Below are 27234 nucleotides of genomic sequence, written 5' to 3'. Positions count from 1 at the left end.
AGAACACCGTGTTCCCAGCCATGCAAGGGCTGCTCACAGCCAAGCTCCCACGGCTCCGGTCACCCGGAGGCCCAGCACGATCCTGGTGTGATTCCTGCTGTGCCCTCGGTGGGCAGCCTGCAGGCATGCGACCCTGGGGTTGCTGGCCTGGCTGTGGCTCAGGTGGCCTTCATCCCAGAGGTCACATCCTGCCGGGATGATGCTCCGGCTCAGCATCGCAGCGGCGCAGCGTGCACATCCTCGCTGAGGCACCGCTGCTGCTCTGCTCTGAGCCTGGGCAGCTGTGAGCTGCAGCTGCCTCTGAGGGCTGTGCTAGAGGCTTCTTACAGAGTGACCCAGGAGGGGACAGGAGTGTTTGGAGCTGTGCGTGGCCCCCGGGCTGGGTGCCCCTTGCCCTTTCCCCACCGGCAGGGATGGACAGGAGGGCTGAGGGAGCTGTGGTACCTGGGTACAAGGGGCGTGGGAGAGACAGGATGCACCAGGGTGTCCTCCCGCCTCTGCTCTTCCTGCACCCCAGATGATGTGGCTGCCCCTGGGGGAGGTGGGATGAGTCTTCCTGGGATGACTCTCTGGGATGAGTCCTTCTTGGTAACGTTGTTGTTGGTTTCTGTCTCCCAGAGTTAACTTTGGGGAGAGCATCTGCTCACCTGACCACAAACCATGCATGTAGGGCATGAGCTCATGGCTCTGGTAGTGTTTGGTGATGCTCTAGTTGGTGCCACAGTTCTGGGCTTGGACAAATACTCTGTGTCTATTGCTACATGCCCTGTCCCCGTTCCCATTCTGTCCCTGCCAGGCAGGTGGCAGGAGTCCTGTGGAGCTCCTCTCCTGGGGCTCCACTGCCCTGAGCAGATGGGGCTCGTAGGGCTCTCACTGCCCTGCGAGCTCTGAGCTCAGTCCTGTGCGGCGTTTGAGCTGTTATTTGCGGTGCTGGTGGTGGGGGCAGATTTTCTTGCAGGCATTTCTCTCCCTGTTCCGGTGTCCCTGGCAGTGGTGGTCCCTGCAGTGACAGTCTCTGTGGGGTGGCAGTGGGTGCTGGTGCCTGGCCCCAGCCCTGTCTCTGCGAGAGCCGCAGGCACAGCGGCAGCGTTGCTGCTGCCGCAGGCGGTGCAGCCCCGTGCCTGCATTGCTGCCGAGCCCCAGCCTCTCTGCAGGTTCTGCTCGTGGCGTGGCCCTGCAGGGACAGCGGCATCAGCCTCTGCCTGAGCTGCTGCCACGGCCACACGAGCCCCCGCGCCTTTCGGCAAACCCTGTCCACACCCCTGGGCACTGCTGCCAACCTGGTCCTCAGGAGATGCCTGGGTGTCTCCTCAGACCCCAGCTATGTGTGATGGGGATGTGTGACCTTTTCTGTGCCGTGCCTCAGTTTCCCCGTGCCCGGGCTGTGCTCCCCCCCTGGGCTGGGATTGGAGCGGGGAGCGGCGATCACCACGTGCCATTAGCTCCGTACGCCTGCCCCTCGCTTGATACTGTTCAGCAAGTACGACTGTTTACATAGCACATTGTTCAAAGTAATTCAATTTACAGGAATGATCTTTATTTCTAAATAAAAAATTAATACAGTTCTTTTGTTTGTGCGTTTATATAAACGAGCTGGCACAAAGTCAGTTTACAATGTTCCCATCTGAAGTAAATTAGTGAAGTCTCTTAGCTAAGTCTCTGTATAATTTCAGCACAGAAATGTCCTCTTTTTTTTTTTTTCTTTTTTGGTCAGCTATGGTCAGGCAGAAAAATTTAGACCCTTCTTTTCCTCCCAAATAGTTTTTCTATTAGTAATCCTAGCACAAGACAGTATTTCCACATCTTGCTGGGCTCATGGTGGGCAGCAGTTCCTCGGTGTGGGGTTGGGCATGGGCAGCACACTGGCCTTGGTGGCCTGGGCCCTGCCTCTGCCTGTCCACAGAGCTTGGGGCTGCTCTGGCCACTGAACCAAAGGGTTTGTGCTGTGGGGTCTCTCCCGTCTCTCGCTGTGGTCGTTTCTTGTCGTTGTTTTGTGCCTGCCCTGAGAGATGCTGGAGCTGCTGGGGCAGGGCTGCCAGTGGCTCTGCTTCCCACCATGGTGAGGGGCTGGCAGGAGCCCTCGGGAGCTTGAGGTGACAGTGGCAGTGCTGGAGCTGTGTGGGGAAGTGCATTGACTCTGTTGGAGCCAGTACCACCTCTGGGGTGGCAGAGGAGATGCTCCCTTCTCTACTGATGCTCTTGCTGCTGCTCATTGCATTTATTATTTTAAGCAGCAGTAATACGGAAATGCAGATATCGAACCAAGGCCATGCTTGGCACCTCGTGTCAGACACTGATCTGGGGGTTCAGGGCCATGGGGGCCACATCTGCTGCTCCCTGTGAATCACCTGCCCTTGACCACACAATCACCTGGTGAGGGGCTCCTGGCTGTCTTGTTGCCTCTTGACTGTGCTGAGCTACCTTCCAGCACGGCTCACTGCAGCACAGTCATCATCCTCTCGCAGTGAGGAGACCTCCTCCACAGGGGAAAAAGCAGATGTGTGTGCCTGTACATGTGAGGAGAACACACATGGTTTGATTTATGGCAGCGGGAGAGAACCAGCTCTGACACAGTTTCCATCCGAGTGTCACACTGGCTGTTATCAAAATACAAAACCCACGGGCTTGGAAGCTGATTCACGGCGCTGCGTCACCTCGGCCCCTTGGCCACGTCTGGCACCGCAGGGCTGCAACGGGTTCCAGCCCACTGCTGCCATGGCACAGGCACCGCTGGGGCGGCCCCGTTGCATGTCTGCGTGCAGGGGTGTTGTGGGAGTCGGGGTGGTCGGGGTGAGCAACGGGGTCGGCAGCAGCACCTGCACATGGCATGGTGCTGCCTGTCCTGCCCTGCCTGTCCTCCCATGCCTGTCCTCTCCTGCCTGCCCTCCCCTGCCCTCCCCTCCCTGCCCTTCCCTGCCTTCTCCTGCCTGTCCTCTCCTGCCTGCCCTCACCTGCCTCTTCTCCTCCGCAGCCGGTTCGGTACCAAGTGTGCCCGCTGTGGCAGGCAGATCTACGCCAGCGACTGGGTGCGGCGGGCGCGGGGCAACGCCTACCACCTGGCCTGCTTCGCCTGCTTCTCCTGCAAGCGGCAGCTCTCCACCGGCGAGGAGTTTGGCCTGGTGGAGGAGAAGGTGCTGTGCCGGATCCACTACGACACCATGATAGAGAACCTCAAGCGAGCGGCAGAGAACGGTACGGAGCGCCAGCGGGCACGGCCTCACCCCGGGAACCGGGCAGGGCCTCACTGGGGTCAGCTCTGTCATCGCCAAAAAGGGGTGATGGGTGGTCCTGGGGGGGCTTGAGCACAAGGCGCTGGGCTGGCAGAGGGCTCATGGGGTGGCCGATGTGCTGGCAGCACCTGTGGCTCGTGGCAGGCCTGTGTGCCGTGGGCACTGCCAGGGACAAGTGCCTGGTCGTGCGCAGGCTGGAGTGCGGAGCGCGAGGAAGCCGCTGGGATTTGAGGCTGTGAGTCATAAATGTAGAAGGTGGGATTGGCGATTGGACAAAACCTTCCCATCATTTTCCACCCGCCCTGCCCATCTGGGGCCGTGCCGCTCCCAGCTGGACAGCGCTGGCCCCGGGGTCACTGCAGCTCCTGTCCCTTCCCCATCCTCCTGCATGGCAGTGCCCAGGGAGATGCTCAGATGAACAAATTTGTGGGGTTAGTCCAGAGTGGTGCTCAGGGAGGCCGGGCGGTGCCAAGGCCTGTCCTGTGGTGGAAAGTACTTCAGCACATGGTGGGCACGGGGAGTGACACGCCATGTCCAGGCCCATGCAGCATGTGGAAACCATTAACAACCTGACAGGAAAATAATATGGTTCAGTTTACCGTGTTTGAGAAAGAGGATGAAAACAGAGTGCCCAGTTGGGCTGGGAGGGTCCCGGCTCGGGATGTGGCTTGTGACGTGTCGGTCCATATGGTCAGCTGCTGCGGGGGCGCGAGGGAGGTGATGGGGAGCAAGGATGGAGGGGGAGAAGCCACGTGTCCTGGGGAAGCAGAGTGGTGTGAGGACAGCAGGGTCTGGCACTGGGGAGTCCTGCAGAGCTGTTGCCCCAGCTGAGGGCTGGGATGGTGGGTTTGCTTCTGCTGCTGCTCAGAACAACCTGCTGCTGTGGGCTGAGCACCAGTGCTGGGCAGTGCTGGGGCACCTGGTGAGTGTCAGGTGTCACTACCTGTGTCCAAGGGGTTTTGAGAAGGGGGTGGGATCACTTTGGACAGCTGTAGCTGCTGTGGAGTTGCAGGGCCACACTCCCCCCTCCAGTAATTACCCAGCAATTTCTTCTGCACATGAGGTTTTACATACAAGAAAAATAAACAGATGTTGCTGAAGTCAGAGTCCCATTCATCATCCGAAAAGAACAAGTCAAACTATATGAGAAAGTCCTTCAACTCCAGCCAAGACAATCACAGCCTGGTCCAGCTTGTGGAGCGATGGCCGGGCTGTGCAGGCGCATCCTGGGAGCGGGGCGAGCGCCAGCCCCGCTCGCTGCCCTCCCCCACCCACCCTTGCTTGCCCTTCCCTCAGCGGTGCTTCACCCTCGCTGCCCGGAGCAGCCGGCGTGGCACGGGCTGCAGCAGGGCCCGGTGAGGGGCCAGGCTCTGGGCACCTCTCTGAGGCTGCACAGCAGCGTGAGCACGGCTGGGCTCACCCTGACACTGTCCTGGGCAAGGGGAGGTCAGTGTTCCCTGCAGTGTCCCCCTCAGTGTGGCTGCTGCTCATGCATGGCCACCCCAAGGCCGTGGGGATGGTGCTGCCCCTGCTGCTGCTCTGGGACCTGGGAGGAAGAGGAGGTCAGGGTGCTGGGACAATTTGGGGCTGGGGAAGGGAGCAAAGAGCCCATTGAAATGCTCTGAGCAAATGAAAGGACTGATGGAGGCAACGCCCAGGAGGGAAAACGGGGTCACAGGGGCCAGCGAGGGGCAGGAGTGATGGATGTTGGTGAGCTTGGCAGCGACAGGGTCCCTTCCGAGCCACTCCCTGGAGAATGTGGCCAAGTGGTGACCAGGAGTCAGGGCCAGAGGGACATCAGTGCTTGCCCTCACACACCACCTTGACCCTCTTCCGGCTGCTGTCTCCCCTAATTCCCTGCGGCTTCCACCACTTGCTGCATTTTTCTTCATTCCGCAGCAGTCTCTTGGGGAATGGCTGTTTCTCCTTCCCTGTGTGTGGAGGAGCTCAGCAGCCCAGGGCAGCTCCTGGGGGGCAGTGCTGGCTCCACTCTTTCTGCTCCCACTGCAGCAAGCCCCAGGCTGTGATTCCAGGGCTGTTGTCCCTTCCTTAAGGGGATGCCCCGGGTGTCCCACGCTGTGATGCCACCAGCTGTGCTGTCCCGCAGACCAGCAGCTGCTGCCCGTGGTGGGGCAGGGTGGCTCAGGGGACTTTTCTCCGGCAGGCAACGGGATCACGCTGGAGGGGGCTGTGCCCTCGGAGCAGGACAGCCAGCCGAAGCCAGCCAAGAGAGCCCGCACCTCCTTCACCGCCGAGCAGCTGCAGGTAGGGCAGCAGGGCCGGGGGGCTGCGGGGCCCGGCACTGCCCAGCCCACGCCGAGCCCCGCTTTTCCCTCTGCACAGGTCATGCAGGCACAGTTTGCTCAGGACAACAACCCCGACGCACAAACGCTTCAGAAGCTGGCGGACATGACGGGGCTGAGCCGGAGAGTCATTCAGGTGAGGACAGGGAGGGCAGGGCAGGGAGGCTGGGGGCACCCAAAGGCTGGCACCAGGCAGGGCTCACACTCGGAGCCCCGTTCAGGTGAGGACAGGGAGGGCAGCGCAGGGAGGCTGGGGGCACCCAAAGGCTGGCACCAGGCAGGGCTCACACTCGGAGCCCCGTTCAGGTGAGGGCAGGGAGGGCAGGGCAGGGAGGCTGGGGGCACCCGAAGGCTGGCACCAGGCAGGGCTCACACCCCCTGGCTCCCCAGCCCCGGAGCTCAGCTTCGCGCTCCTCCCCGCCTGCCGCCTCCTCTGCTCCTGCGGGATGCCAGCGCCGCTCCTCCTCTGTCTCGCTCGTGGGTTTTCTATTTGTTTTTCCCTCTTATGACGCGATGAATCAAAACCCCAACAGCCCCAGCCACCCGCAGTAAATCACCGGGTGGGAAGCTGCCTTAGCAGCAGGTCCCGGAGCTGCGCTCTGTCCCAGCGCCGACAGGAGTGTGGGAGCTCCCCCGGCAGCCGTCCCTGCCCCGAGCAGGCAGACTCGGGGAGCGTTGGCATTGAGAAGTTTAAAGAAAAAGGAGTTTTGCAGCTCCAGGGGACCTTGCGGCAGGGAAGTGCCCACCCCTGATGTGGGAGGGGAGGGCGGTGGTGCCGTAGGGACAGAGAAATGTCCCCTCTGCAGCTCCCAGCTCACAGACAGCCCAGCTCTGCCTCTTGGTGACGTTTGTACTCATCACTTTAACGTTCTGCTCGCATACTTTCTGCATACAATAAAAACACGAGTGATTAAAATAAATTTGGAGCTTTCATCCGAGATTGTTTTGCCAATGACACGTTTAAATTTTATGTGTGAAAATCCAGCTTGCGCCTCTGTTATTGAGATTCTTCATTTAGCCAAAGATCAAGAAGGCTGCACACCAGGTGATTTTTTAAATGTGGATATTTTTTAAAAGCGCTTTGAACAGGAAACAATTTGTCAAATGCTTAGACTGTTTCCTTCTCTATTGGTCCAGTGTACTCTGCCTTGGAAAGCTGATCTTCACTCAGTCTTGGAGGAGGTTTTTACTCACAGCTATGTTTCAGAAATTGAAGCATAAGAAACAGATCAGCTCTTTACATAAGAAACCCCTTCCATACATGTTTTAACTCTAAGATGGAATTCCCAAACTACTCCTTTAATTAGAGGCAGTGAGATATCATCAAAGATCTCATACCTGCTGCTCACATACATGGCTGTATCCCATCACAGTACCCTCCTTTCTCAGCTTTAATGTTCTGCTGATGGGGTTTTTGAATATGATAAACTACAAGTGATTAAAACAATATTGTTTTCATCATTCCTAAAGTCACAACTTATCCTAGTTTAAGATTCTACTCATTTTTGTCTCCTCTCGTTTCTCTCTTTGCCAACGCTCAAGTGTCCCAACTGATCTCAGCTGTGCTCCCATCTGATCTCAGCTGGGTGAGCTAGGATTGCAGATTAAAATTTACATAAGACCTTGAAAGGAGCTCCCATCACTTGCAGGGACAAAGCTTTCTGTATGCAGCTTCACTCTTGCTCTGGTGAGTGTGAAACAAATATGTGGAAGCTGGTGAGGTGCAGATTTTCTCTATTTCATTCCTATTGCAAAAACTTCGAAGAAACGCCCATCCAAAGACCCTGGTGAAGGAGCACATTTTAACCCAATTGTCTCTCAGCTGTCACAGCGTTTTCGCTGCTTTCTTTTCAGGTTTGGTTTCAAAACTGCAGAGCTCGCCATAAAAAACACACCCCGCAGCACACGGTGCCGCCCTCGGGAGCGCCCCCGTCCCGCATCCCCTCCTCGCTGTCCGAGGACATCCACTACTCGCCCTTCAGCAGCCCCGAGCGGGCCCGGATGGTGACTCTGCACGGATACATCGAAAGTAAGAGAGGGCAGGGCTGGGGCAGGGCTGGGACAGGGCTGGGGCAGAGCTGGGGCAGGGCTGGGGCAGAGCTGGGGCAGGGCTGGGGCAGGGCTGGGGCAGCGCCCGGGAGAGGCGCTGGCAAAACCCTCCTGGCGCTGCGGGTGCGGGGATGGTGCCCGCGCTGCTGCTCCTCCTCCTCGTGTCTGATAAACTTCGCCCTTGGGATTAACCTCGCACCCAGGAAAGTCAGTGTCTGGCTTTTACTGCCTGGTCCTCGGCCCCCTTGTGCTCTCTGTGCCATGGAGAAGAGGTGCGAGCGTGCCCCGTGGGGCTCGGTGGTCAGCGGTCTCCTTCCTGCTCAGGACAGCAGAGTTGCTTTCTCTGTTCCCAGTGCCAGTGAAAGATTTGCGAGTGATGGGCAGCTTTGGTCATGCCTGGACAGAGGTTTTGGCTCTGTGGCTCTTGTGAGGCTTCTCCCCTCCCTCTCCCACGAGGGCTGTGCCCCTGCCTGAGCCCCGGGCTCCTCCTGCTCCCCGCGAGTCCCCGGGAAAGCCGGCCGGGTGTTGTTTGCAGTAACAGAGGCTGAAGCCTCCTCTCATCCACAGGTCAGGTACAGTGTGGACAAGTGCACTGTAGACTTCCCTACACTGCTCCACCAGTGCACCTCAAAGCAGACATGGAAGGACCACTATCTAATAGGGGTGAGAAGGTAAATGTAGTCCCTGCTCCAGGCTCTGGGGCCAACCCTTGCTGCAGCACAGATTTGTGTGTAACGTCATTGCCACCGCTATCTCCTGTCAGCATCACTGCTTCTCCATGACCTCCGCAGCTGCCACCACCCATGTGTCTTCCCGTAGTTTTGGGGGCCCTAAGGTTGATGTACCCACTGTTGGTCCAAATGGCATTGCTGTGTTTTCCCCTGGACACCCCTCGCTGTTGTGACGTGCTGGGACTCTGTGCCTGCACCCACTGAAGGCTCTCACACCCTCCTGCCTGGATCCTGCCTGGATCCTCCCTGGCTGCCCCTTCCCGTGCCCTGAGCTCTGTCCTGCTCCGTTCCTCAGGTGCCTGCAGGTGTGGTCAGTGTGGTCAGCACGGTCAGCACCTGCCTGTTAACAACGGAACAGGAAGGACCTCTGGCACATGCTAACTTCCCAGTTTTCCATGAGTTAACAAAAAAAATTAATTTCTTGTGGATTGCAGGATTGCATAAAAATAATAACAACTGGCTGTTAACCGTATCTGAAGTAAGAAGGTTATTTCACAATGTCTGGCCAGGAGACAATATTGCATGTTGATATTTTCTGTTCAGCTCTTACAGTATCTGTTCTAACACACAGCTTTTTGTGGGCAAGACTTCTCAAACATGACCCTAGTTTCAGTGACCTCCTTTTGAGGGAACACTGAGCGTTTGGCAATTCTGAGTGGTTTTTACTTTTGTCTTTACTGTTAGAAGTTCTCAGCACCTCTCTTTTCAGATCTCTCTCAGTGCAACAGCTTATTGAGCTCTGTTTCAATGGGCAGAAGCAGGGGCACAGCAAAGATACTTTTTCAGTCTAAATTCTACCATTTTGTCATATGTGCCCAGCAACCTGCGGAGTTTTCAGAAAATATTATACAGTCCTGGTGCTGTTGTTAGAGAGGCTTCACTGCAGCAGGCAGCTCCTGACTTAAATGCAATTACTGGCTTGCAGCTGTAGCAGAACAGGGTTCTCAGGACACGGAGCTGCCACCCCAACCAGCTCCTTTCCTAAACAATCACTTGCGTGTTGAATTCCTGAAAACCGAAGTAGCTTTTTTTCCCCCACATCCAACAATTTTTTAAAAGCAGAGATAGCCGAGATCCTGGGAAGACACATTTCAAAGCTGAGTGTGGGGTAGCCCTACCCTCCTCTCGGGGTGCCCAGCGCAGTGGCTGGTGAGGAGCGAGCTGTGACCATCAGCAGCTGCTTCCCCTGCCCAAAGGCCGGGACGGGGTTGGACCTGCAGAGCAGAGGGGTGCAGTGTTTGAGGGGAGCCTGTGCTGCTCAGTGAGTGAGGTGGACAGTCAGGACCGTTGGTCGTGGTCTTTGTCCTTCTTGGTAGCTGCTGTATGACAGACCAGATGAATGAAGTGCTGTTTTTGGGGTGCTGCCTGGTTTTGTTTGCTTTCACAGCCGAAGGTGTGGTGCACCTCTCCCACCTGGGCTCCTCAGTGGCTGCTCCTTCCCTGGGCAGGGTATCTGCCCAGGGAAGGAGCAGCCACTGAGGAGCCCAGGTGGGAGAGGTGGCTCCTGGGCAGTGAGGGTTTTCCAGAAAGGGTTTTCCAGCAGAACCCGTGTCCGTTCTGCTGCTCCCTGCAAGCACATCGCCGTGGCGAGGGCTGTGTCTCCTCTGACGCTCCCGTTTCCCCCCCAGGTCATCCTCTTTCAGTACTGACTGCGCGGACTCTTCCTCACCTGCCCGTGGCCCTGCCGGCCCCGCTGCCCCTCAGCCGCTGACAGCGCCCGGCCCTCGGGAGAAGCTCAGCCCCAGCGCTCTCAGTTCCTCCCACTGACCAGCACCTCGCGCCCGCGCCGATTTCTCCAGCGACGCTCTGTGTATGTGTGTGTTGAGTGCACAGTTACATTTTACACTTGTTTCTTGTGGACTTGTAGAATGACCGTGAGTCTCTCCAAGGCAGTGCCAGACGCAGTCAAAACTGGTGACTCTACTGTGCTCGCGAGTCTTGCTCCCAAACCCATGGGAATATGAACAACCCAGAACATCCTGAGTCTCAGGGGGGTCGATGATCGCCTCTGAACACAAAGGAAGGAGGAATTTACGTGGTTTGGCCTGATTCTCTTTTTGCACCAGTGAAGCAGTTCCTGGACATCCCTCCTTCTTTCCACTCGCGTGTGTGGAATCTGAAATTGGCTTTTTGGCTCAGCAACTCGATATACAGACAGACCTTCCTGAGCCAAACTCGCAGGTAGCTGAGACTCCACTGAGTGGAAAACATGATGCCAGCTGGAAATAGGCAGTTTTTCTTCCTCCTCAAAGTGCTTTAGAATCACATGTCCTTTGATCACTCAAAGGTAAGTAAATCTTAGTGTTTTTCCCCCCGTTTTATAGGAGGGGAAGCAGAGATGTCCTAAACTGAGAGGAACCATGAGGGTTGGTGGCAGAGCCAGGTGTAGCACCCTGAAGTTTTTGATTGTTGACTTGTTCTTAGAACACTGAATATCTCTCTCCTCTCACAGCCATCTGCCAAATCTTTTTTTTTTTTTTTAAAGTTTTTTACTCTCGTTCTTTATTAACAAGCTACTTTATTTCCTTGGAGTCATATTGGATCACAAATGGGTGATTTCAGAATGTACCTACAGAAAACTCTCAGACAATCCATACTCTGGGACTGGGAAATGCTCGATGGAAGGTGGCCAAAAAGGTGTAGAAATGTTCTGCCCTGCTGTGGACTCAAGTTCAGTCAGTGAAAAGAGTTGGGTAGAAACTGGAGACCAAACTGGAGACCAGTTAAAAAGGTGACAGCCACAGTAAGGCCGGCAGGAACCGTCGCTAGCCAAGTGGACAGCAAGGGGATGGCATCTTCCTTTGTCTGGCAGCATGGCTCTGATCCCCTCTGCCCTCCTGGCCTCCCTTGCTGGTCCTGGGATGAGGCTGCATCCCGGGAGGATGGCTGGGCTCATGGCAGCAGCCCAGGAGGTGCTCAGCAGTCTGGCCCCAAGTCAGGAAAAGGACTCCAAAACGATCCTATCCTTCATTGATGGTAATAACAAAAAGTAAACAAGAGACCTCTGCCAGCCCTCTCAGTTTGCACCGAGCCAAGAGCAGGTCTGCAACAAAACCTCTCTCCACGCAAGCACATGGGTCTGTCCTGCTGTGAAGTGTCTGTGAGGCTGCTCTTCCAAGAATGTGAAAGCCTACCCTGAGCCACAGCTAGTGAGGGATGTGACTGAGGCATGCCCGAGGAGCAGGAGATGGGAATCCATCTGTTACATTACTTGGTTTTAATTGGAACTGTAGCTACTTGTGTTTTCCTCTCCGGGAGATCCTGGATCGATCCGTGGCATTGGCCAGGTGGGCAACCATGCCACTGCTCTGGCCAGCCCATATTGCTCACGTGGGGAGCCTTCTCCTGCCCGTGTCCCTGAACTCCGTGTGACACCAGCAGCCAAACACACGGCTCCAGCTGAACCACGAGGAACGCTCCGGGAGTGGGGACACGGGGACGTCCACTGAGGTGGCCACCGAGATCTCTTGGCTTGAGAAGCAACTGAGTACAGCACACTTTGATGTTGGTTGGAACAAATCCACACACACCCTCTCCTGTGTGTGTTGGTGCACTGAGAGAGCGATGGTACTACCTCGGACAGCTGGGCCAGTATCTGTCAAATTGCAGCCAGCAGTTCCAAATAACATTTGAAAGGAGACAGGGGAATTAAGTCCACAAAATGTTATTGTCACCTCCAGATGTGTGAGTGACCACTTCCAGGGTGTGACCAGTGACAAGGTGTTGTCACATGCCTGGCCTGACTGGAACCACCTCTGCAGAGGCGTCCCCTTGGGGAGGGGACAGTCACCAGTTGCTCCAGTTGCACCAGGTGCATCCTTTTTGTCCTTTTCATAGCAATGAGGGAAGGATGAGTATTCCCTTGGCTGGCTGTTGGTGAGTGTTTGTCATCACGGGTTGAGGTGGGTGCTGTGTCCATGTGCCAGCCTTGAGATGCTCGTGGGGGCTGGGGGGGGTCACTGAGGCCTGACTTTGTTCTCCATTTGTGCTTGCACATCCTAATGACCATTTAGTTGTGGAATTAGTGCCATAAAGGAATGGGTAGTTGTTCCATTTGACACTGAAGGAGAGATTCAGGCTGTAACTTGCCCTGATATTCCATAGTCTCAGAGATTACCCCAACTGTTCTGTTGAGGGAGAAAAGGGTTTGATGTGTTTCTCCCTTCTGTCTTGGCAATGCAGTGAAAGGGAAACTACAAAATACGTATGTGCTAAATACCAAGTCGATCAGAAAAAGCCCGCTTGGGAAATGTCCTGGATACCCAGGGGTTTGTAAGCGGTGCCACGGCAGGGCCGGAGTGCGAGGCAGGGCCGAGGGGATGTCGGTGTTTCTCTCCAGGGATGGGGGCTCGCCACAGACTGTGCTCGGGGCACTTCCCCCCATAAGTAGCCAGGAGCAGCTTTGCTAATTCAGAAATCAGGCTCTGTTTATATTAAGCCCAAATTGTTTGCAAAAACTGGAAGCAATTCAGCTTGTGCAGTTTTAGAGCTAATTATGTGTATGGAAAATACTCAACTGTACCAAGAATGTAAGAAATCTTCTAATTTATTCAATACATTGTTTCACAACATATTTCACACTGACTGTTGCCACTGAACCAAACCTTATCTCAGGTCATTTGCATTCATCTCCTGTCTGTGGATTAAAAAAAAAATAAAATTAAAGTCATTCTCATTTTCTTAGTTTATTCAGTAATTGCCAGATGGGTTCTGGTGCAGCAATGCAGACTCCACGCACTAAACTTTTCCAGTTGCTATTTCCAAACCCTTTTGCAGACAGAACCCACTGAAGACAGCCAGTGAAAGGCTCTTCACTCCAGTTCAATAAGGTGACTAACAGAGCTCGGCTCTGGAGTGGGATGGTTTCAGCTTTTATCAGCAGTGATATTTTCTGGCTCATGCAGGTTAACCCAATGCCCGAGCTAAAGGTGCTTACAGAACTCACTCGTTGGGACAGGGAGTGGGAACCAATCCTGCACTACTATCGGTGATTTATCTGTAGGATGCCAGCTAAACACCAGTTTTATTTCATCTGCCAATCATTTTGTTGTAGCATGTTGCAATTCTGCATGTCTTGGCTACAATGGTTAAAAATTTTTTTCTCTGAATGAGTGGACAGTCAAGACTAATATTTATTTTAAAAAAGTAAAACAAAATTGTAAGCACTTTTTGTAAAACCAATGTCTGTTTTGTTACATACTTTTAATGTTGTGCTTTGTAAATGTCTTATTTGTGTAATAAATAAAGTTAATGCAAGTAGAAGTGCTGGCACTTACATCCAGAAAATGACGTAATTCCATTTTATTTTATTTTTAAATACTTTCTGGCTTACTAATCAAGCAGCAACCCACCCAGTTTTCCTCTTTTATTATTTTGTTAAACTCTGGCTTCAGGAGAGTTCAACAAACGTTCGTAGTAAATGGATATAATTTCCTAGTTAGGAAACCCGTCATTAAAGAATACCTCTGGTGTACATTATTACAATGATCAATCAATATCAAAGTACTGAGCAAAAAGAGAGGAAAGGAATTCACCAGGACAGCTAACTAAAATCTGGGAAAATAATGTTGATTAAGATGGATTTGAATGACTTCAACACCGAATCTGAGGCACTCTTTTTAACAAATTGTTTTCAGGCTTAATAATGTTTATACATACTACACTGCACACCTCTCAGGAATATTATTGTGAGTACAGTCGGCTTTTTTGCTGTGGCTTTTGCTCAGCATGACTGATTAAATGATTATTTCCATTTTTCTTTGAGCTGACAAAGATGACAGAAAGATTATATTCCTGTCGAGGGAAAGGGTGAGACAAATCCGCGAGGACAAATTGCATTTATTGTGAATCAGATTACCTGCTTTGCTGGAATATTGTCTAGGAAAAACGGGTTTATGGTTTTGGTTTGTGCTCAGTTGTTAAGTCCCAGGCTTTCCGGCAGTTCCGAAGGATCCACTCATGCTCATCATCGTCTGAAAGGGAGAGAAAAGAACGTTAAATATCCCCGAGTCAGATCTGCTCCTTGCATCCCTGGGCTCCAGTTCAAACAAGCCATTTTCCCCTTGAAAAATGAATCCATTTTTTAGCCACTGGTATATCTTAGAAAACACTTTTATTTTGTGTTTGTTTAAAAGATCGTGTGCTGTTGTGTGGGAATTTGTCAAGGCAGGAGGTACTGGCTCTGTGGCTGATTATTCATCTGTTTGATAACCCCAGCTTGGGTGAACCACGAGATTTACATGTATAGATTTTACATTTTGCCTTTTGGGGCAAAATATGCAGGAGAAATGGTGAAACTATCAGAAATTAAGATAGGCGTTTTTAAAATACTCTGGCTGTGTTGCTTGTTGGTTTATAGAAAGTGAAGGTAAAGAAAAATTTCCAGTAAAATCCCAGGTTCTTGTCTTGGAGCTTTTCTTTCCATGCTGTTTCTGAGATGTTATGTTGTGGCAGGTATTGATAAGCTGATGTAGTGGCTGAGAGATATTTTAGACCAACTCCTGTGTCCCTTGTTAGTATTCATGTCTGTCGTATTTATTCTGAGAGCATAATGACAGTGTGGAAAGAAAATAAAAGCAAAGACAATGTGGGAAAAAAACAACTGGCCAGCAAAGTTTGAATAGTAATTTTCTGCATGATTTACAAAAAAATAGCTTGGTGAATGTTAAGTTGTGGCTTCTTAATTTCAGGGATTTAACTAGTCTTGTCTCCAAAAATTGTTCTGCAGCTTTTTCCTTTGTGTTTGTGTAGGAGAAAAGAGATCTGTGTAGTAAACCAGGAAAAACAAACTTCAAAAAACCTTGGGGGAGAAAAAAAAAAAATCAAAGTATTGCTTACAATAATACCTGTATTTATTTTTATACAAATGAAATATATTCGAGCTGCTTCTTGTGTTTACCAGTGTCTTAACAAATTCATATTAGCTGCTTTTGATGTGTGTAAAAATCTAAATGCTGAGGGTTTGTGGCAGCCCTTGTTACATGCAAGAACAGGGGCTGTGACCATCCCGGTCCCATTTTTTCACCCTGCTGAGCCCCCTGCCTAGGCAGGTGAAACAAAATGGAGAAGGAAGCATGTTGCTTCTCTAGGAGTCACATTTTCCTGGAGATCTTCTGCCTGTGGAGCTGTGCCTTTATGCTGAAGTGACAGAGCAGCATTTGAAACGCAAAGGGAGGAAGATGCTGGGGAGGAAGTGTTAAGCAAAGAAGTCTCCAGAGGGGTGTGTGACAAATTCTGATGCACGGGTTTGGGGGCTGATCCTACTGCCCGTGGTGGTTTGTGAATCAAGCTTTGTCTTTTCTTTTTTCTTCCCTTTTTTTTCTTTTTTCCATGCTGCCCTCCCTTTTCTCCCATTGCTGGCCCAGAGAGGGGTGCACACCCTGAGGTGCTGCTCACACCCAGCCCTGGTGCATCCTGGTGCAGGAGGAAAGGTGCCAAGGTGCTGGCTTTAATGACTGCAAAATAGTTATAATTTGGGTAAAATAGCTAAGCTCAGCTCTTTCTGTGTTTCACTGATTTTTTTTTTATTCTTTAGAGATCCACAGATCCATAACAAAATATCCTGTTAATGGCACATTTCTAATTTGGGTGTAAAGTAGGAGAAAATAGATGCTGAAAAAAATATGCTAAAAGGGAAATTAAAAACATGAGCACAGAATCCTGCTTAAAGACCATGCAATCCTCACAGGCAGATTCCACTGAGGGCTGCAACAGGAATGCAAATGTGGTCCTTAAGCTTTCTTAAAAACAACATCCAAGCCATAATCAATGTGCTGGCTTTTGTTCTATGCACTAGGTGTTGCAGACGTGATCACGTGAGCCTTGCCTGTGACAGATATTGTCCAGTCTGTGGCTCTGTGGTTTTAGCTGGAATTGCCTTAACTAAAAAAAATATATATATAGTTTAACTGAGCTGTAATAACTGCATGAAAAGGAAACTTTTTGTTCCTGTCATGGTGAAGGAATAAGAAAACTTAGAGATCCCCATGTCTGGCTGGTGGCTGGGCACAGCTGGCTCACCTGAGGGCTAGAAATAACCAGCCTGAGTCTGTCTGAGCCCTTGGCAGTGCTCACTCAGCTGAGCATCAAGGCCAGAAGCACAAAGAAAGGCAGATGCTAACTTGGCTTCACAGCTTTCCAACATACCCTTGGTTTGCCCAGACTGACTCGTTCTGTTCTCTGTTGGTCTCCTAGGAAAGCACCCAGGACAAGTCACTCCAAGTATCCTAACCCTGCCAGACTGATTCCAAAATCTCTTGGTTTGTGCAGTGATCTGAGCCCATGCAAATTAAATACATGTTCATAAGCCCTGCTTAAGCTGCATGTCGTTTAACCAGATGTAAAAACTGAATGAGAGATGTGAATTTCAACTTTGTGCATGAAAAGGGAAAAAAACCAGATGCAATGACTCAACATGAAGTAAATCCCTGGAGCTGCCATCCAGCCCAGGGGATGTACAGCTGGTCCTCAGCCTAGGTAAGGGGGAATGAAAGAATTGGTCCAGGATAGGAAGAAGAACCACAGCCCAGGGATGAGAATGGCTCCAGGGCTGGCTATGGGAGAGGAGGCAGGGAAATATTAGAATGTAAAGAGTTAAGCTATGGTAAAACATACTTTTGCTACACTAAAGAAGACTGGTTGATAATTACTGTAGTTTTAGGGCTATTTGAATCAGTGCAGCTGCAACCTCTTCAGTAGTAACCCCTGAAACAAGACAAACTGGGTTTATTGTACTGAACAAGTCTTAAAGCTCCTCCCTGATTGTTAGTAATTGGCAGCAATGGACTTAACAGCCTCTTGACTACCCTTTTTACACTCTACCTGACTGTGCAGCTAACAATTTAAATCACAGATGCCGATCCTTCTTTGTGGCAGCTGCTTGTTAACTACACGTTCCTCTTTTTCTGCCACTGGCTGCTTCCATAACCCTGCAACACCAGGGTTAGATTGGAGAATCACATTTCATCAATATTTAAAATGGAATTAAACCTTGAAGTTTGATTAATGCTACCAGATAGTGAGTTGTAATTACTATTTTGCAAATTACAATTGTTTGAATATGTTAATATGATTGTCTAAGCACATCTTCACCTTCAGAAGTAATTTGCTTTTTAAAAAAGATTTGAAAAAAATACAAACTCTTTAATCAGTGCTAAATTATCACCCTGTGCACAATTAGGTAGAATGGGGTTCTTCGTGTGGTGCGCTGAATTTTGTGTCAGCATATTTATCTTTAAAAGTTTATCCATTTTTTTAGATTTTCCTCAGTAGAATAAACAGTGATGGAACAGACTTTGCTGAAAGAGGACTAACCGTGCTGGTGTTTGAAGGTAAAGGAAAAAAGCTTTGTCTGAGCCTTTCACTGCAATCTGGTGTATCCCTGTGCAGTTAGTAAATGTTACCCAGTTATTTCTACCAAAGTCAGTGAAATATTATCATTCTTATCATGACATATTATTGGACTCTTGAAACTGAAACAGCAAAAGATTGTAATGGATGAGCTCTTGAATTATTTCCTTGTGTCTCAATCAAAAATTAGATCAGTTTCTAGCACCCACTAAATATATCTTGAATTTTGAGCTCCTCAGCCAGCCCACACTGGGACAGCTCTGTCATTTTTGTGATTAATTCAGGCTGTTTTTCATTAAGCAGGCAGAGGCACATGGAGCCAACCCTGGCAGCCACCTGCAGGACTGGTCCCCAGAAACAGCATCAGCCCACAAAAGATGATTAAGGAGGGGTGCAAGTGTCCTGATCTCCTGTTAGACACTGTCCACACAGCCAGCAGGTCAGTCTGGGGAGTCTCTTTAGGTAAATAAGACCCAGCTAAAGCTGTTGGCTGTAATGTGTTCCCTGAAGTTGCCCATTTCAGAATTGATTCTTCTCACCAAATATTGCCTGGCTAGTTTCTGCCTTGTTTTGGGGGGTTTTAAGGGAAGGTCCAAATGTTGGCAAAGTCCAAACAGGTGTCACAACCACTGCTAGGTGTTTTCCACAGTGAGCTCAAACTGCAGCCCACTTAAATCAGTGGATTTCTGCTCTCTCAAAATGAAAACACTCGCCTCCTTTCCAATGTTCAGGCTAAAAGTAGTGGCAGAAGAGATTTCCCCAAATACCACACTCCAGATTTATCTCTCAACTGGGATTAGAAACAGCTGAAAATTCAGGGTGGCCTTGCTTCAGGGTGCTTCCAAGGGCTGACATGAGAACACACTGTAATTTAGGTGCGTTTAATCTTGCTATATTAAATGCATATTGCAAAGTTTAGAATTATTTGCTTCTAACTATCATGTTTCTGTGTTGCTTATGGAAACCTCAGCTGTGAGAGACTTCTGAGGATTCTGCATGCTTAGGTGCCTGCCATGGCACAGAGCTGAGACTGACTGGCAAAATTGTCATGGAATCTTCTCTTAACTATTGCTTTCCCAGGAAAATACCTAGAAGTCTGCTAAAATTAGAATACCTAGTGGTTTGAACAGGGGAAAAATGACATTGTTCACCTTAAAAACCTTGTCTGACTGTGTTAGGTCTTGGTAGCTGTATGTGTTCCTGATGTCTTGGAGGCTGTGTCTGCCCTGGAGGCCTGGTCACTCTGAAATTGAGATCCACGCCTCCCTGCCCTGCCAAGGGCAGGCTGAGCCCTGATGTGAGTGGGTGCCATCCCTCTGTGTGCTCTCTTAGGGCCAGGAGGGGAGGCAATGCCCCTGGGATGTGGCACCAGCGGGACAGGGAGCACTGGGAGTGGGCACTGCCCGTGCCCACGGTTTGCAGGGTGTGTTTGGATGGTCTGTGTTTACAACAACCATCCTCCAGCAGCAGCTGAGCTTCCTCCCCGTTTGCAGAGGGCCAAGCACACGCAGCCCATTGTAAACAACAATATCACGGAATTCTTTCACATCCCTGGCTCCTCCCAGCACCCGCAGCGCAGTTTATCGTGTTCTTCCACTGCACAGTCACAATGACAAGTGATAGCATCTCAGCCATGGGCTCTGCCTGGCACACCCCTTCCATTTCCACTGCCCCCTCCGGGTCCCTAGCACCCCTTTCCTTACTGCACCCGACCCCACCAACATCAAGGCTGGCAAGAAAATGGAAAATATGTTTTCAATTAACCTTTGCTTCCACCCACGGATTCTCACCCTTCCATTCTCTTTTAATTACTGTCATTCCAAAATGGCCCCCAAATGAACTTTCCATCTCTTGTAAAAGTTGTTTCCACATGAGCTGTATATTGAATGTAAGTGCCTATAAGACTTGTGTGGAACCTATTTAATGGATTCACAATAGGATGGTTAGCACCCAAACAAAGGTGTTATTCTTGGCATGCCGCTCTTTGGAACTGAAACTTCCACAATTTTCAAAAAGATAAGGCCAGGAAACCAGAAGGAACAATATATCTGCAAAAGCTATAGCTACTGAAATTACCGTAGTAACTTACATCATGATGCAAATGTTAATATTATCACTGCTGGCTATAGTCTGGAATATAAATTATGTTGGTTCATCATCTATTTTGCTGAATGGAGGATGTTTCAGATTAAAACATGTAAACCAAATTTAATCTAGAAATGTTCTTGGTTGCTCAGATGTCTCCAAGTATCTCTGTCTGTCACCTGAGCAGATTTTGACACTGAAAGACATATGTATGAATTTTGCAATGGCATCCAAAATGTGCTTGATCTTCACACATTTCTGTATAAAAAGATACAAAAAGAGCATATGATGGGTAGGAAAATTGGTCCAACATTTTAAAAAGTGTTTAGGGTAGAATAAGGGAAAAAAAAGGACAAGAAAACCCCCTCAACTTCTCACAGGAATCTGGGAGTATAATTTAAAATGGACTCAATTTCTCTCTGCCATCATCACTGCTCAGCCATTGGCCTTGCCCACTCAGCAGCCCCACTGTGATGCTTGCCAGGGTTCTGCCTCTCCTCCTGCTGAGATCTGGCTCCTCAATTAATCTATTAAGCATTGGGGATTATTTAGATCCAGAGCTCTGACATCAGAACAAAAGCTATCTAACTAAAAAATAGGAAGAGGTAGATAAGTGACACTTTGAAGATCCAGATCAAAGAGTCATAATACAATTTCTGACCTGCTTCTGGATGTAACATTTTTCAAAGCTTTTGACTACCAGAGAGTCTGGAAAGCAAGTACCAGAAAAGTGGAATTGTATGAATGTGGCCAAAACCCTATGTCCTGGAACTAGATCCAAGGGAAAAAGTATGTGGGAGATGGAGGAGACAAGACCAGAAAGGTGAATTTGTAGTTAGCTCTGCAGAGCCTTGTTGGCAAAGAGAAGAAGCAGAGTGCCATGGCAGAGAGAGAAAATATTTTTTGCAGTGGTATTTTGAAGGAATATGAATCAAAGAGGCCAGGAGGAGGAACTAGCAGTAAAAAGGACAAGCACTGCAGCTGTTGCAAGAAAAGCAAAGGGCTACTCGCATTCGAATGCTCTACTTGTGTAAGCAGAGAGCAGCATTGGCTCTCTGCTTTACAACCCTGCTTTCAGAAATAAGTTTGTCAGCCAAAGTAAAGAGAAAAAGATCAATGGATTGCAATAAACGGTATTTAACATAAAAATGAGTAAAATTTACAATCCAGTTAACTTGTTAAATGTTACAAAATCAGCAAACAATAGACACAATTTGTTTTGTTCAGAGCCCAGAGGTAGAGACCAAATCCTCTAAATTAATTTCTGCAAAAGCTGGGGTTTTTTTCCAAACAGGTCTGGATCCTATTCGTTGTAGAATATACTGATTACCAACTATTTTTAAGAGCTTTACACAAACATTATTTCTTTTGTTGTGTGAAATGCAGAATCAGCCATCTGGCAAATGCCCCAGAGCTAAAATCTTTTACATGACATATAATTCAAAATGATTAAATATACAACAGAAAATAGCTATAGCATTGCACTTAAAATAGCATGAACTTTTACTGCCGATCAAAACTGATTTCTTTAGCCTAACAAGTATCCAAAGAACAATTATTTGAAGAGCTTTTAAGAGTTTCAATATGTAGGAACTAAACCTCATCTAAATTCAGTATCTTAAGTCAAATAAAAAAGAAACGAATGTACAAAAGATTAAATGGTCCTGCCTTATAAGTAGACATTTAAATCTATGGGAAGCTAAATTAATTCGAACAAAAATACTATATTCCCCTCTGTATGTGTATTGCTGGGGCTTTCCTCTCCTTGCTCAGGGCATCTGCCAAAACAACTCATACATTCTTAGGCAATCACATGGGGACTAGCCTGGAATCAGGCTGTTCATCCACTCCCTCCATCATCAGAACGGGCAATTTCAGAGAAGAACAGGGAATAAAGCTCCGTGCATGATCCCTCAGTGCAGTCAATCTTTTTTCCTGCGCTGCAGTTGACTCAAAGTTAAATTTGCTGTCTTTTTTCCAGAAATACTCCAGGCCTGAAAAATTGCCAGGTCCTCATCCCACACCCAATTCTCCAGTAGTTTCTGAGAAAGAGCACGCAAACATCTGCATGTATTTGGGGTACATGAGGGTAGGTATAGAAATATTACCCTGAGCGATTATTGAGTGGTTATGGCTGTTTCTCAACTGCATTTTTCAGACAAGTCAAAGTCTACATTTCCCAAAAAGCGCTTGGTGCAAGTCAGATCTGAGCTGTGAGGAAAAAAATGTCCAAATGTAGGAGATTTCTCTCATGGATTTGTGCTCTTGGATAAACCTGAAATGGTTGAACACATCGTTGCTGACTGTCCAAAATATTTGTGCTGCTCAGTTCTTCCAGACCAAGCATGAGAACCTCCATCCCAACGTAACAAAATGAGGAAACTGTAAGTCTGTGATTAATAAGGCTTAGAATTAAAATGGCTTTACCCCCATGCCTGGGGAGTTGGGCCAGCCTCACAACCTCAGACATTTCTAACCCCAGACTTCTCTAAAGGAAACGAAAATAATGTTCTTGAATCTTGACCTTTTCAGCTCATAATGATTCCTGAAGCAGCAGGATTTTTCCTGCTGCTTTTCACGAGACATTCAGGCTTGTAGAAATGCTGATTGCTGGCTGGCTTGGGACTGCAGCAACACCAAAGTCCCTCTTAATAAGACACTTGTCCTGGTCTTCTAGGCCTATTCCTGCTCTGAATTCAGTTCCCTTACTGAGCTCTGAGCAAAAAGGCAGATTTTGTGTCTTTCTGCTCTTGATTTATAGGAAGAGGTACCAATATATTTCAGGTAATATTGACTGCACAGGAAGCTCCCCTATGCACCATACTAATTAAACCTGAAGAAGAAACATGAAAATAGTAGAATAAATATTCTCATATTAGAATGAGGAAAAGCATGTTTTATATTATTTAACCCATCCCTGTGAAAACCACAGGAGAAACAAGGCAATTTTCATCAAAAATATCTTTGCTTTTCATCAAGATAGGTGAGCCAGGCAATCTGCTGAGATCTTTTCTATCTCAGTATAAAAAATTTCCTGGCTTTGATTGTATTTTCTCTTTGAAATTTATGGGCTTTTCTGATATTCAAGAGGGTCTAAAATCTGACTGTCACAGCTTTTCTTGTACCTTTCTGCTTTGCATTAAAAATAACATCTTGTAGTTTCTACTTTTCACTGAAAAACTGGGAAATCTTCCGATCTTTCTATTGACCAAACTCTGTTACAAAGGTGCCAGGAGTCCTATTTCTGGGGAAAAAAAAAAAAAAAAGAGGAATACTCCTGGTGAAACAGGAGCCTGGTCCCGGTATCTATTAAAAATAAACAACGTATCTTCTTACAAATGAGCCTTCCCATTCTTATTTATGTGCTCAATTTTGCGTACTTCGCAATTCTGGAAAAAAAGAAAAGCTCGAAGAACACATGGAGAATCAAGAGAAATTTGAGCATCCCCAAGGAAACAGAGGTTTAGGGACGAAGTAATAACTGAGAGGCTGTAATGAGAATTTGGAAGACTTCGCTAGATAAAAACATATAACAAAGCTGTTGCTGTCATTTCGTTCCCTGGGCCTGATTATGTTTTCAGGACGGGCCTTTGCGCTGCCCTAGCAGCCAGAGCTCTGCGAGTAAATGAGGATCAGAGCTCCGGGCTCGAGGAGTGCAGCGCCTGCCAGGCTCTTCAGGAGCCTCCGTGGGGCTCGACGTCCTCTCATCCGCACGGAGAAGGGCTGGGAGCAAACTCCACGTTCCCAGCACGCCTGGAGCGTACCCGGGCACTGCCAGGCCGCGGCCGTGCCCAGGCTCAGGGATTCCTCCTCCTCTCCCACAAACAGCCGAGGAACAATTAGCAATTGCTTCATAATAGGGCCGGGGTGAAAGGTGAGGGCTGGAGCATTCTGAAGCCTGCTGCCAGCGCTGAGGAAGATAGTGTCATTTTGGTAAACCTGTCAAGCTGTTGTAAGAACTTCCTGAATGCTTCCTACCATCTGCTTTTGATGCTTTCAAGACTTGGCTGGAAGCCTGGAGGTTTTCCTGCTCTTTCCTGCCCAACCTATAATGGAGTAATTCTGGATCTGTTCCCTGTCATCTCAGCCTCTTCCTCAGTTTCTTCTGCTTACAGCTGGCTTTTTTTTTTTTTAATTTTTTTTTTCTCTTTACTTCAGTGGCCTTGTGTCCTGAATCATCTCTCCTGGGGCGGCAGGAGTTCCTCTGATGTTGAACAAGTGCCGGGTTTTTCAATTGTGTTCATGTTCTTGAGAGGAAGGGTCTGGCCTACATGACACATTCCTTCTTCACACTCACATCAACAGCCTGAACTTTGTGTCCAGGCCCTGGCTGGAAGGGCCACACAAAGCCCATCTCCAGCGCTCTGTCAGGCACACGCTGCGCCGGGCTGCTGGGCCACTATTGATTGGTATCATTTGTAGGGTTTGAGATAAATGTCATAAAGGACAATGAGTTCAAAGAACAGATTAAAAAACAATAAATTGAATTCCAAGGCGTTCCCTCCTGTACTAATCTGTGTAGGTTCCTGTGTTTTTGGAAAGCATGTTGCTTATCTTCCTCATCAGTAGGCCCACTGCATTCCAGTATTTTGGATCAATGCCATTTGTAATAATCTAGATCAGTTTTTATTCAACGTTTATAAAACAGGCCGTGTATCACAGGGTATATTTTATAGCAGATGGTATCTCCAATTCATTTAACCCCTCCCCACTTCCCTCCTCCAATATCACAGTACACACTCACAAAAGCTCTTGAAAGTAGAGCAGAGCAGAATTTTTTTACAACAAATAGTAAATTTGCTGAAAAATTGAGTTTCTAAGCAACAAAACTGTTAAACTGTAGCACACTGAAAATTAAATGTTCTGTTTTCTAGGGAAAAAAAAAAGGTTTTCCAATTTGGACATTTGAGGGAAAAAAAAAAAAAAGCAGGGTGGGTGGCTGCTTTCAGAAATCAGTTTCATTTTAAATCCCTCTGCGCTGAAAAGGCAATAAACACAAATATTAAATAGCCAGAACACAAAGTAGGTTTTTTTCAGGTCAAACTACATTTTTTTTAGTTATCCCAGTGTCAACTGTTTGGGGATTTTCTGTGGCTTTTAAGTTGAAAAGTTTCTCTTTTGGCTTGGTAAGAACTAATTTTCCCCACGGTTTATTAATTTATGGACCTATCCATGTATTTGCCAGACTCTACTCCAAACACAGCTCTCCAAGGTGAAGGTTTCCTGTTCAGGAAGGTAAGACCCAGACTCATTTTAATAAACTGAGTGTTTTTTTTAACTCATTTTCATAAATTCCAGAATGTAGAGATCAGCACATGCTTAAGCACTTCGCTGGTTGACAACATGGAGCTTTTCAGCTTTCGGGATCAGTGATGTGCCCCTCACAACCACTCCCTTGCTTGAGATCATAACAGAGAGACTGAAGATTTTTCTGAGATTAACATACCAAATGGTAATAGAACATATTTATTCATATATGCTTGGGAATACTTCATTGTGATTTTGCAAAATATGATTTGTACAGCTCTGGGGATACATAAATCACTGATAAAATAAATAAGTTAAAGATATTTTTGTTCAGTGATAATAGAACCAAGTCATGGAGTTATTTATATTTTGGCTTTAATCAGGCATCCTAGAAGATATAATAAACCCTTCTTACTTTACCTTGCAGAAGAAGTTAAACCATACCTGCATTTTTCAGAAACCTGCGTTTGTAGTCAACAATTACTCTGGTTTTGGGGTTATAGAATCCATCAGCAAAGTCATAACAACCTTTTGGGATTATTTTGGGAGGATCCAGATTTGTAAGCTGAGCAATGCCTGAAGGGGAAAAAACAATATTTGATTTTTTTTTTAAATTTATGCCTTTGATCAAGCTAACTAACATACATCTCCATGGTGTTTGCTATAAAAATAACAGAGTTACCTCACAATAAACTTTGTAAAACATTTCATCAATTTTGCAGATGGGGAAAATGAAAATGGAAAAATGCACACACAAAGGCTGTGCGATAAAAAACTATCACTTTGATTTCCTCATTCACAGTCCTGTGATTCAGCCCACCAAGTTAACATTGTAAGTCCAAACCTAAAATCCAAAATGGGGCCAGGAGAGAATTGCTGGCTTCACAGAACTCCACGTCATCACTAAAATATTCTATGTATTGTGTGTATTAACTTACAGATTTTACTCACTTTTTTTTCCCTATAAACCCACCTTTTGACTACAATAAATAACAACATTATAAAAGTCTTTAGCAAAAACATAGACTGAACAAAAATGTCTGTTTGGGTATCTACTAAAAGCTACATGGGGCAGATGCTTGAAACTTCATTTGGTGTCCTGGATGCAAACTGATTGTTTTTGCCTGACTTCTCTGCATCAAAAGCCCCTTGTTGATGCTGTGAGGGTTAATCAGGATGACAAAAGCTGCAGATCATAAAAGCCTGCCCTGCTCCCAGAGGGCCGCTGTGGGTGCAGGGCTGCACCCCAGGCTGTGCTGGTGGAAGGTGGTGTCCACATTCTCCTGGCAGCATCTCAGGCTTGTATGAAATTAGCCAGAGCATTTCTGCTCCATGTTACTCATGTAGCTGAATTAATCTTTCTTAAGCAAAGTTGTTAGTTTAATTCCTTCCAGACTCTCAGGATCGCAAACGCAATTTAGTACCTGGTGGTTTAAAACCAGAACGGATTTCTGTATAGAATCTTCTGTCGTAGCCGTCGCAGTAAAGCCATTTTTCCTCTTCGTATTCGAGACCATCTCTAAAAGTGTATTTCCCCTGCAAAACACGTCTGAGAGCAGAGTTAATAACCGTGATGGATGGACAGAACGCAGCGGCAGGGCCGGCGCGGCTCCGCTCGCCCTCTGCGGGGAATCCTGCCCGCGGTGCCCGGCCGCCAGCAGCCTCCCGCCGCCCCGAGGGGCCGGACGCTGCCTTGGCTCGGAAATCCGCGTTTCGCCTCCAGCCTCTGCCAGCCGAGCCCCCGGGGGTGAACCCCCCGGCCGTACCTGCGTGGGCACCCCGCGGTCCCAGAGCGCCCGGTAGCCGCCGCCTTTGCGGCGCAGCAGCTGGCCCTTGCCGTGGAACATCCCGTCCCACAGCGAGCCCCGGTACTCGGTGCCCGTCGGCAGCGTGTAGTAGCCGAATCCTTCCATCCTGGAAGAGATGCCGGGGGCGAACGGTGGCGTCCCCCGGTCCCACCAACCCCGTGCGACCCCCTCTCGTCCCGTCCGCAACGCCCGCGACTCCCCTGCCCTCCCTTCGGGCGCCCCGCTCCCGCGCGTCCCCTGCGAGCCGCGCTGCGCCCCCCATCTCCCACACCTCCCATCCTCCCGCCCGCCCCCAGCACCCCCCGTGTCCCTTCCCGGCGCCCCGGTGTCCCCCACCTGCCGCGCACGACGCCCCCCAGGTACCGCTCCGCCGCCGGCTCCATGGCGGCCCCGCGGCGCGTCCCGGTCACCGCGGCAACGGCGCCGCCCCGCC

The 27234-nt window shown here is 48.8% G+C and overlaps 2 protein-coding genes across 7 annotated transcripts in view; one reads left to right on the top strand and one right to left on the bottom strand.

Moving 5' to 3' along the window:
* LHX6 (LIM homeobox 6) overlaps positions 1-13575 on the top strand; it is a 17525-nt gene extending 3950 nt beyond the window's left edge. For 3 of the 4 annotated variants that reach the window (XM_021543659.4, XM_021543661.4, XM_085556326.1), the window contains exons 5-10: positions 2972-3192; positions 5395-5495; positions 5574-5669; positions 7388-7562; positions 8150-8253; positions 9942-13575. In XM_021543659.4, the coding sequence (XP_021399334.1) occupies positions 2972-3192; positions 5395-5495; positions 5574-5669; positions 7388-7562; positions 8150-8253; positions 9942-9962 (718 nt within the window). In that variant the 3' untranslated portion in view covers positions 9963-13575. The remainder of the gene's footprint in view (positions 1-2971; positions 3193-5394; positions 5496-5573; positions 5670-7387; positions 7563-8149; positions 8254-9941) is intronic. The other variant, XM_085556327.1, reaches the window with a different exon arrangement.
* On the bottom strand, positions 12842-27234 carry MORN5 (MORN repeat containing 5). Of its 3 annotated transcripts, XM_077787925.2 has the most exons (6): positions 27138-27234; positions 26760-26907; positions 26418-26529; positions 25438-25569; positions 14171-14285; positions 12842-12949 (listed from the first exon to the last, which is right to left on the bottom strand). In XM_077787925.2, the coding sequence occupies exons 1-5, from the start codon at positions 27182-27184 to the stop codon at positions 14206-14208; spliced, it is 519 nt and encodes a 172-aa protein (XP_077644051.1). In that variant the 5' UTR covers positions 27185-27234; the 3' UTR covers positions 12842-12949; positions 14171-14205. The 3 variants fall into 3 exon arrangements, with proteins under 3 accessions (XP_077644051.1, XP_085412455.1, XP_085412456.1); XM_085556329.1 differs by lacking the exons at positions 12842-12949; positions 14171-14285 and adding an exon at positions 22816-22990; XM_085556330.1 differs by lacking the exons at positions 12842-12949; positions 14171-14285 and adding an exon at positions 24556-24724.

This window comes from Lonchura striata, chromosome 17 (assembly GCF_050655825.1).
Source record: "Lonchura striata isolate lonStrDom1 chromosome 17, ASM5065582v1, whole genome shotgun sequence".
In the NCBI taxonomy this organism is placed as follows: Eukaryota; Metazoa; Chordata; class Aves; order Passeriformes; family Estrildidae; genus Lonchura; species Lonchura striata.
Note: the sequence above shows the minus strand (reverse complement) of the source record. Positions and strands in the feature narration are given on the sequence as shown.

Excerpts from the sequence above, each read along its gene's own strand:
- MORN5 (XM_077787925.2), bottom strand. The coding sequence starts at position 27,184 with ATGGAGCCGGCGGCGGAGCGGTACCTGGGGGGCGTCGTGCGCGGCAG. Across the intron at positions 26,908-27,137 it reads GGGGGCGTCGTGCGCGGCAG|GATGGAAGGATTCGGCTACT; the intron begins GTGGGGGACACC and ends CATCTCTTCCAG. Across the intron at positions 14,286-25,437 it reads CAGGTTTCTGAAAAATGCAG|ACGATGATGAGCATGAGTGG; the intron begins GTATGGTTTAAC and ends TCTCCCTTTCAG.